Source organism: Procambarus clarkii, chromosome 34 (assembly GCF_040958095.1).
Source record: "Procambarus clarkii isolate CNS0578487 chromosome 34, FALCON_Pclarkii_2.0, whole genome shotgun sequence".
Lineage (NCBI taxonomy): Eukaryota > Metazoa > Arthropoda > Malacostraca > Decapoda > Cambaridae > Procambarus > Procambarus clarkii.
The window spans coordinates 36,802,241-36,812,778 of record NC_091183.1 but is presented as its reverse complement, the minus strand read 5'-3'; the positions used below and the strand labels follow the sequence as shown (position 1 = coordinate 36,812,778).

At 36.5% G+C, this 10,538-nt stretch overlaps 1 protein-coding gene across 2 annotated transcripts; it reads right to left on the bottom strand.

Moving 5' to 3' along the window:
* Positions 1-4,331: 4,331 nt before the first annotated feature.
* LOC123762040 (glucose-induced degradation protein 8 homolog) lies at positions 4,332-10,300 on the bottom strand. 2 transcript variants are annotated; one of them, XM_069335832.1, is made up of 5 exons: positions 10,282-10,300; positions 7,781-7,942; positions 6,888-7,084; positions 6,130-6,327; positions 4,332-5,218 (listed from the first exon to the last, which is right to left on the bottom strand). In XM_069335832.1, exons 2-5 carry the CDS (start codon positions 7,929-7,931, stop codon positions 5,042-5,044), a joined length of 723 nt encoding a protein of 240 aa, XP_069191933.1. In that variant the 5' UTR covers positions 7,932-7,942; positions 10,282-10,300; the 3' UTR covers positions 4,332-5,041. The 2 variants fall into 2 exon arrangements, with proteins under 2 accessions (XP_069191933.1, XP_045604195.1); XM_045748239.2 differs by lacking the exon at positions 10,282-10,300 and adding an exon at positions 9,784-9,921.
* Positions 10,301-10,538: the final 238 nt, after the last annotated feature.

Sequence of the window (10,538 nt, the reverse complement as noted above, 5' to 3'; positions counted from 1 at the left end):
GCTTCATCACTTTCATTGTCCCACTATATCTGCTTCGTCACCTTCATTGTCCCACTATATTTGCTTCGTCACCTTCATTGTCCCACTATATCTGCTTCGTCACCTTCATTGTCCCACTATATCTGCTTCGTCACCTTCATTGTCCCACTATATCTGCTTCGTCACCTTCATTGTCCCACTATATCTGCTTCGTCACCTTCATTGTCCTGCCTTTTTCTGCCTTTTTTTTAAATGGGTAATATTTGTATAATTTCCAGTTTGAGGGAACTATCCCTTGATCCAGAGATTTTCTAAAAAAGGAAGTTTAGTGGTAGACATAGTTCATTTACCAGTTCCCTAACGAGTTAATTGGATTGAATTCTGTCCACACCTGGAGCTTTTAAGTCTTTTTCTGATCAGGGGGAGAAAGATACTGGCAGTATGGGGCTTTAAAGTTTATTGAAGAGTAAATTCTGCAGAACATGTAAATATATAAAGTTTATTACAGTAAACAGTAACAGTATTAACAGTAATTAACAGAATTACAGTAACAGTATTGTACAGTACAGTATAACAGTGTGTGTGTGTGTGTGTGTGTGTGTGTGTGTGTACATGTATGTATGAGTGTGTGTACATGTGTATACAACATTAATAATTTTGTAACTAGCGTCAAACACTGTTACTTGCTTAGCTAACCGAACTAGAGGGTTCAGTTCCTGAACCGATTATGTGCCTCAGTAATCCTTTACACCACCGCCCACGGGATGGGTATGGGGTGCATAATAAAGAAAGAAATAGAAGAAATTGAAATTGCATAATACGGTTATTGACATTCAATAATAGTAAGATAAATCAATGAGGACCAAATGGGAGACCAGTGATCAGATGAATATTACAGACTCAAGAGTAGCCTTCTCTTCTTGTATATAAATGAAAAAATAAAATCGTTTGTTTAATTCTAATGCTTGTAGGCGAGAACAGTTGTGAACGCCAGCTAGCGCACAAGTACATGAGCGCCCACCCAGTGAGTGAAAAGAACACCTAGTCACAAACTAGATCTTCGTCATGGATTTATCTACCAGGTTTCCAGCATACAACGCAGATGAGCCAGAATTTTGGTTCATGCAGATGGAGGCTATTTTCGACCTTCACGAAGTTTCGACGATACCCAGCCACCATGGACTACAACATGGACTCTCACTGGACCTCTAGTGCTACTGTTTGCTGTGATGGAATACTGCCAACACCCTCGCCACAGCTATGATTTTCATCGCGTCCATCTCTGCAGTTTCATCTACTACGGCTTGCTGCTCCACGATCGTTACTCACTCATCTGACAGCCTCATCAATGATTACATCATGCTGGATCTTCAGCTTGTCCTGCCGACTCTCCGTCGCTGCCAGGGCACTGCTTGTCCTACGCCCACGACAGCTGCTCTGTCATCAGATTCATCTACACGTTCACTGCATTTTGATACTCGGCCGACTCAAGCCCTTTGCGCAGTACAGGACTTACAGCTTGCGTTTCCGACACTTCGTCGCCTTCAGGACAATTCAGCTCTAGATGTGATTACCTCGTTGTCCTAACTACTATTTCGGACACCAGATTTGTCTGTTTCGTATATGTATAATTGTTCAATATTAAAACCACAATAGAATGCTCTAAGTACTTTCGTATATTAATACATCTTCAGAAGGAATGGTTCGCTCTGAAGATGTATTAATATAAGAAAGTACTAAAGGAAATTCCTGTTTCAATTCTTCCTCCGTGGTCTGACACTCTTATTATATATTGTATATACTGAATTATATATACTATGCTTATATAATATATACTGAAATATTGTTACATTTAACGTATGAAACAAAGTATATATCTGTATTTTTAATAAAATATAAAACATTAATATTTATCAACGTATCTCTGTGAATTACATAATTTATCAGTATTGTACAGCCTGTGATCTCCACCTGGCTGGCCACTGATACCTAAGTAGCTTTCATGTGTCCGGACACCGGCGATAGGATTGTATTATTTAACTTTAAAGAGAGAGATATTTCTTGAAATGTTGTCACATTAACGTCTACATCTTCCTTCCTTCTGACATATAGATTTTAACGTTAATTAGCATATATGGAAATAAATTACACAATTTATAGGCTGGTGTGAAGGGCTTCACACTCTTAGAGCAAGCCATCAAGAAACTGTACAGTATCAAATGCATATATCTTCGCTTTCACTTCAGTTATATTTATGACAAGTATTTAAAGTGTAGCTTATATTTCTGCCTTTCTGTTGACATAGAAAACTTTCGTTTATTACATTATCTAGATAAAATTAGCATTGATCTTCAAAAGGTTGTAGTTGTAACTTCCATTATAAACAACATTATTATTGCAAACAGTAGGAGTTTCAAAGTCTCATTTGTATGGATACCTTCTCATATAGGTGTTGTCCAGCATGATGACACAAACAAGGCAGCTAAAACTGAATGTGATAAGCCTGAAGTTGAGTGGGATATGGGCATTCCAATCTCTTCTGTCAAAGCCGCAATATTTTAGGAAATTAGGGAAGACAGAAGAGCAGTCACTGACACACAAAAGCCAGAAAGCAAGAGTATAAAGAGCTATGACATGTTTATGTGCCTCTGTAACCTTTTCCACTACCGCCCACAAGATGATATATGGGGTGCATAATTAATGAACTAAACTAAGTAAACATGTTTAGAATCGAGAATTATATGAACGGACAGCATAAAACTTCCACTAGTGTCACAATGACAGTGTGACATTGTAATTGCCAGAATTAGGCTAGGATATCGATATGTATCGCAGGTGGCTGCAGGTAATGAATAGCCCCCAATGGTGAATATTCCAATTGTAAACTATGTGAACAAGAGCTGGGACATACTCACCAACACTATATCTGTGATTGCCCTGTTATAAGTGACTTCAGACCAAATGGTATAAGGTACTTGGAACTCTGTAATTACTTCATACACTTAGGAATATTGGAAGATATTCTTATGCTGTACCCGGATTTTGCTAACGGAGGCTAATAGATCAGCCTTATATTTTATGTTCTCACCTGATTGTTACCTTGAGGTAGGCCTGTAAGTGGTAGTCCTCTTGAACCATTAACAGTATCAATAGATGATACTGGAGATCTGTGGAGGTGCGACTGGACCCTGCGTGACGGGAGATCTATCCCTTGTTTCTTGTGATTGATTGATGAGGATTAAGCCACCCAAAAGGTAGCACGGGCATGAATAGCCCGTAAGTGGTGTTCTTGTTAGTCACAGTTGATTTTTTTTTTATTGAGGCTGGTCTTTTATCCCCTGATTCCATGTATAACTAACCATCCTGTGAGATGGGAATGTTTAATGAACTTATAGCTAGTTTTTGATATACACTGTGTAATCTTTCATATAGAATAGGGTAGCAGCACATTACTGTGTATACCTAAGCTTGTTAATAATAACAAAAAAAAGAAGTTAGTTTCTATCGATAGGGAGAGCGATGGTTCAAAAATCCTTCTTTAAAATATGAATATCTTTCCTATCTCACTAAGATCTAATCTCTGTGATTAAAATGCAAAATTGACTTTGTCACTGCCTTTTTGATAACGTATACAATCATAAGCTTATTTGTGAATCTCTATTAAACAGTAAATCAGAGAGCATGTAAGGTTCCGTGTTCCATGTCCGAAGAAACAGGGAGATTTTACATAAATACAGTACTGTACATGATAGTTTAAGTAGCGAACGCATACCAACAAATAACGATTAGTAATCTATAACAAAAATATTGTTCTATGGAGTTGATTTAACTTCCAACCATGTATTTTTAAATAATCTTTAACGTTTTCTGGCTAGTTATGTTAGATTTGATTAAAAATACGCATTCTACTTGTTAATATCGTTAGATTTGATTAAAAATACGCATTCTACTTGTTAACATCATAAATTAAATTTGCGATAATTTGAGCAGAGAAGTTCGACGACTGGATCACTGTGTACAGTCCATGTCACCTCTTGGATGGCTTAATCTTTATCAGTCGGAGGGTATTGAGGGTATTGATCCAAACAACTTCAAAAAGGTAAACAGCCATGTGAAATGCACTGCTTTCAGTGCATTTCACATGGTTATTTACACACAACTAAATAATGTATTTGCAGTTATTCTTGCATACTCGTGATGATTGTGTTCACCTAGCAGATAATAAATACCTGGGAGTTAGGCAACTGTAGTGGGTTGCATCTTGAAGGTGGTCAGTTATTAGCCTAATGAGCTTCCTCTCCCACACATTGGCAAATGGAAACCACATGAATTTTAGGACCAAAAGAAAAATCTTTCTTTATCATATTTTATTCCTCCTTTTAAGCTAAAAGGTATGTTTCTTCACACCTTTTCCAGATATTTATTTCAACATCAACATAATATTTAGTTATGTTTAAGAACAAAATACGTTAAATGATAAATCACAATTATGCAAGCAATGATAGACAAAAATCTTGTAATATTTTAGGCTATTTTATGTGCAGTATTGTAAAATGTAATTTATGAACTGTAAAATGCACATCAGTAGCATGCATTTCTAAATTTGCATTGAAACTAAAAACTTGTTTAACAATAACGCTTCAAACAAACGTCATACAATAATTAGTAATCATTTGAAATATATACCGTGTATATGTGCACGAATGTGTTTGTATATATATATATCAATTGGTTATGTTAAGAAAATATATGGTCTAATATGGCCACTAAATGTTATTGTATCCATTTGATTTTTTAGAGCCATTTTATCAAGAGTAAGAATCCACTAGGCCAGCCTGCTGCCGATAACTTTTGGCAATGTATGATGTCATGTACAAAACAGTCTCATGTGCCTAACAATGACAAGATCAAAACTGCATACATTTTCAGGTACAACAAAATACAAAGAATACAAAATGTATTATCACAAGATTCTGAAACTTACAACAGGCATAAATAAGACGCACCTATTGTCATGCTATTATTAAATTCGGGAAAACTTACATGTGATCACAAGAAAGGCTCATTTTGGTTCCTCAATCTGTCCTTTAATCAAATCTGTCATTACTGGGTATTGGACCTTTTTCTTGTTGAGTTCATCCTGCGCCCAAAGAAGTAGCTTTAGTAGTTCAGCTAAAAGTGGAGTCGTTTCTTCCTGATTCTGAGCACGTAGAATGGCCGCATTTAGTTCACTGGCAACCTGAATGATAAGAGTATATATTACATTACTATTTTGAACACCTTAAAATGTATCTTAATTTTGGGGGCATTGTTTTTTATGGATCAGAATACTGATCCGTTAGTGAATTTTTTAATATACCAATATAGGTCGAACTAGCCTGAAGACGCTTAAATAATTGCCAAGAGACCCTATAACAGAAGCATCAGTTTCACAATTTACTCTCCACTGAGCAAAGGAACATTAGTTTCAAGTTCCTGTTGTACAATACCATGTAATTATTCCCCAGTTTTCAAGATATCCATGTTTATCTCAAATATATATCCAAACAATGATGTACCTTCCCATCATTCAGTCCATAATGGTGACACCAGTGTGAACGGGTTGTGCTTGGATTATAAATAATGTGTTTAAGACCCACCTCTGAGTAGGAGACTTTGCCATCATGTATACTGTATTTCTTTCAATATTGTTAATTTTACTAACTATTAATCTTAGGTTTCAGTGTATAGATTTTCCCACTGAATCAGAGATACCACTAATAAATGGTTATTTTAATTAAAAAAAAAATGAAAATACATTCAAGTACAGTACTGTATTAATATCATGATAACATGACAAAGATTTAGGCAAACAAAATATAAATATCTATTTAGGGTAATTACCAAAAAAATCTTTACAACTTTTTAATCAATGAAATTTGTTATATTATGTACTAGTAATACCATGGTCAATTTGGTCAAAACCTAACTTGTATCTTTAACTTTGTATGATTTCCAAAAAATATAAAACGTGTCTCCAATTAATAACAATGATACAGAACAATTTCCATATCGATACACCCAGTGGTTGCAACACATGTAAATTAAAACAAAACATTGCTCTCTTGATCTTGATCTCCATAAGATAGTAACAACAATTTTGAAACAAACCTTTTGTCGGTGAGAAGGGTGCAGTAGATCACCAAACGGAGAGGTATCTGGTTGATCAAAAGCCAAGAGTGCTAAAGTTCGCTCCAATTCATTCAGGATGGATGGGTCTCGCTGGCCCCTCTCCGCTAAATGATCTTGAGCATATACCACAGCTTCCTCAACACGACCCTCCCGGATCAATTCGATCAATACCTGTTGCTGTAACACAATCAGGTGAACATTTCAAATATGGTGGTGTTTATTGCTAATCTAACATTACATGGAGTAACTTAAAGAAAGGGCTTCCTCAAGCGTATAGTCTTGTGGAGCTTTGGCTACTGTGCATTTTCTCAGTGTTAAATGGACAAGACCAATAAAGTATGCTTAACATGGCCAACAATGGAAGTGACTGGGTTGAGAGTAATAGTTCCATGCAAATTATTCTTACCAAGAAATGATCAGAATACTGTAAATCAATAGATAGGCATCACTTAACATGGGGTACCAATAGACGTGAATCTTAAATTCATCACAGCTCTACATGACCAATATACGTAAATATCCACAATAAGTCCTGCATATGGCAACCGAAACTTCTATCCATTACTAAAGGCACATTTTTATTTTACTGTATATTAATTTTAAACAATTACACCAATTTACAGATACTGTACTGGCAGCCACATCTGGTGAAATACCAATCTACACCATTTTGCTGATGTATGATCCATTTCTAGTGGCAACATCCAGTGCTCAGAGGGCTAAATCCAGTAACATACCTGGAGGTGGAAGTAGAGCTGGGAATTATCATCAAGGATCTCTGGATGAAGTGCTGTCACCATTCTCATAGCATCCTGGAAGTGCCCAGTCTGTATGGCCGATCTGATACGAATCCGTTCATCCAACTGATCTAAATCCATTGGTGGCTTTATGTTGGCTTCAATGGAAAATTTTTCAGCTGCTTCTTTGAACCCCTCTGAAAGCAGTTAAATAATTTACAAAGCTAACACTTAATAGTGGTACATATAAATGTTACCATAAAATGCTGCATTAAATGCTCAGATACAAATAACCCAACGCTCACATATTAAATGAAAGTGATGACGTTTTGGTTCATTCCGACCCTTATCAAATCCTGACTTGAGAGTTTAGGATGAACTTTAATGTCATGACTCATTTTATTTCATACATGTTGGTCGAGTTATTTGTTTCCGCTACATTATTTGGACATTTTTTGCATGTTCAGAATAATGGGAAGACCATTGATAACCAGCCAGCTTCCTATCTCCACTGAGGCCACTAAAGAAAGATAGTGGACCTCAGGTAAATTTGGGTAAATACAATCAAATTGGTATTATAAGATTTAAGAGTAATTACTGAAATCATGCATTCCAAAATAAGTCTGACAATGTAGACATGAGTTTAACAACTACTTTCCCATTAAAATACACACCGTATATATATATACAAATACATATTACTGATAACAAAATTATTTTAATTAAGTACTGTACTATATTAGATAAAATCCCTTACAATACAGAATATTCCAATACAATTGAAGACTTAAATTGTTGTTACATTCAATTACAGTAAATGTTGTTGAATTAATACATATCTATTATATGCTTCTGTAAGAGCATTATTCATAACCAAAAAAGAGTGAGCTTACCCATGACGAGGTAATTCATAATGAGCTTGTTCATGTCAGCACGGTGTATGTGCATCTTTCCCGTTTCCTCTAACCATTCTGACGTGTCCATGGCCTTTACACCGTCGTTGGAGCCACTTTGGTCAGTATCGCTATCCACGTTTGTTCTCATAAACACTTAGCCTGAAAATTTTTGTCACCTTAGAAATAACCACATGGTTACAGTGCCTAACAAATAATACTAGCAACCAGTTTAAGGAAATCTGTTAATTCCTTAGCAAAATTCATGTGGCTGATGACTGGTGCCATTCAATCTTAAGAATGGGAGTCAGTCAACATAAGCCATTCCAAAAATTTAAAAGCATAGTAACACCAAACCATAAAATATGCCATGCTACCTTGCAAATTTAAATCAAATCTTAACCTTTGACTTCAAGGAAAAGAAGGTAGTTATTCAGCTGAACAAATCTTTGGATACAGTAGTCCAAATGGGAATGCACCTATCATGAAGATCTCGCCAACAGAAAAATAATGTATAGCTGCTTTGGAGAAAAACACTGGGCCACAAAAACATCCCAAAACCAAGTCAACTCTCATACCAGGAATGCTTGAGGGCCACAGGACTAGCAACACTGCTAACCAGATATTAATAGGGGCTGACCTCATTGAAACAAAGTATTGAACAATTTGGAGGATGTTGATCCAGCTTTAAAAAGTAGCTTAAACTTCCTTATAAGGTAAAACAAACAAGGAGCAACAACTTCAAGCTCAAGAAGCCACAATGTACGACAGATAATAGGAGATGCACTTTCAACTACTGTATAGGATTATAAATCTTCCGAACGAGCTACCCGTTGATGCCATAAATGCCAGAACGCTGCTGCAATTCAAAATACAGCTATACTGTATTAAATCATCAGGACAAATTGGGGGACGTTTCACAAACTGCCAGCTTCCTGTCTTTGTCAAGGAACTAAGGATACTGGTATGTATCCTAAGGCTAGGTTAGGCCGAGTTAGCTTATATTAGGCTGGAATGGGTTGGGTTGGAGTGGGTAGGTTTTAAGATTTATTGGCAAACAATCTTGGACACAAAGTGACCTGTATCCTTGACCCCATATTAGGACTGTCAATAACAGGAAGGAAAGCCTGCCGTCTTAAATTTATTAACAGCAGAAATGTGTTCTACACATTACTGACCAACTAATAACCAAGAAGCGGGAGAATTATTGGAACTGGGCACTTCTACCTAAGGATCACGATCAAAGTTCCACACACTCCCAAAACTGCTGCCATTAATACAATTCACAAACATTTTAAAACCAACCTACACTAACCAAATTAAACTAAACCATGCAAAACAAAACAGACATAACTTAGCCTAACCTATTGATATAATGTATATTGTTTTAACTCTCAAATGAGCTCTAGCAACTATATTGAGTTATATAGTTCAAGAAGCAACTATATATTATATACAGCAACTATATTGAGAGTTATATAGTTGTTCCAAGTCCACAGAGGTTCTATTGCAAGCATAAAAAATCCCTGTATGAGATCTGACTGTCATACAAGGATCTCCATGCTACTGTAGGATAAACAAAATTATCACAGCGCTCCTCATTCAATAAATCCAAATTTTATCAGGCATCAAATACCACAGAACCTAATTGACCAGTATCCACCAGGGAAAATGGGGAGACCTTTGACAAGCCGCCGACTTCCTGTTCCCTTCGAGGCCACGAGAGATGTTGGCCCTCAGGTAAAACCATGAGCCCATATCTACATAGCTGAGCTCATATCTACATAGCTGAGCTCAGACCTACTACATAGGTCTGGAGAAAATTAATTATTCATTACAATCTCAGATTAACTTTTGCACTCTGTGTGACTGGCCAAGTAACGGTGGCCAGTCTCTCCCCCACACACACCATATATACGCACAAGTAGCTACTTTTATACTCCTTAAACGAGTCACAATCAATAAATATACATGTAAGTAACTATCAGGAACGTCTAGGTTACCTTTGGGCGAGATTAAGGTAAAAAAACAGCAGAGAAGTGGTCTCTGCGGCCTGGCGTCAACACTGATGTTGACTTGGCTGGCCTCTGTCAGGGAGCACTGGTATAATTATTCGAACCCCAGTTGGAAACAGACCCAACTATAGGATGGGTTAACCCAAGTATCGCGCCTCCAAAAGGGTCGCCCAAGTTGGAAAAGACGAACGCTGAAAGAATATTGTTGAAAACATCTTGATAACTGATTAAACCAAAATTATTTATTAGTCAGAAGAAAGACAGAAACGCGATCTATATGTAAAACCTCTACCAGACAAATATTTTAAGTAAAACCGAAGATATTTGTAGTTGTATAAAAGTGGCAGTTTTCATCGCTCGTCAAACTCGAGAACCGCAGCATTCATCTCAGAACCATGCCTATTTCACGCAGATTCCTTAATAAACGTAAGAGTTTTATATGTCATAAGAAAGACAGATATATAAGCTTCGTTCTAAATACCTTACCATGGGCATATTTAAATTTAAAGCGAAGATACGTGTACTTTTATAATAACCGAGCTCCGACTCCGGACAGATCGATCGACGGTGCAACTCTCTCTCAGAACAATGCTTATTTCACGTAAATTTGTAAATAATCGTAAATTTTTTATATGCCTCAAGAAAGATAGGAATATAAGGCTCATTTTAAACACTTTATCATAGACATAATTAAAGTTCTAATGAAGATTCATGTATTTTAATAATCGCCGAGCTCCGACCCC

Bases quoted from the DNA above. Each gene is read 5' to 3' on its own strand.
- LOC123762040 (XM_069335832.1), bottom strand. From the start codon at position 7,931: ATGAGAACAAACGTGGATAGCGATACTGACCAAAGTGGCTCCAACGAC. The intron at 6,328-6,887 runs GTATGTTACTGG...ATTGTGTTACAG, and splicing joins AGCTCTACTTCCACCTCCAG to CAACAGGTATTGATCGAATT. The intron at 5,219-6,129 runs GTTTGTTTCAAA...CTTATCATTCAG, and splicing joins ACCCTTCTCACCGACAAAAG to GTTGCCAGTGAACTAAATGC.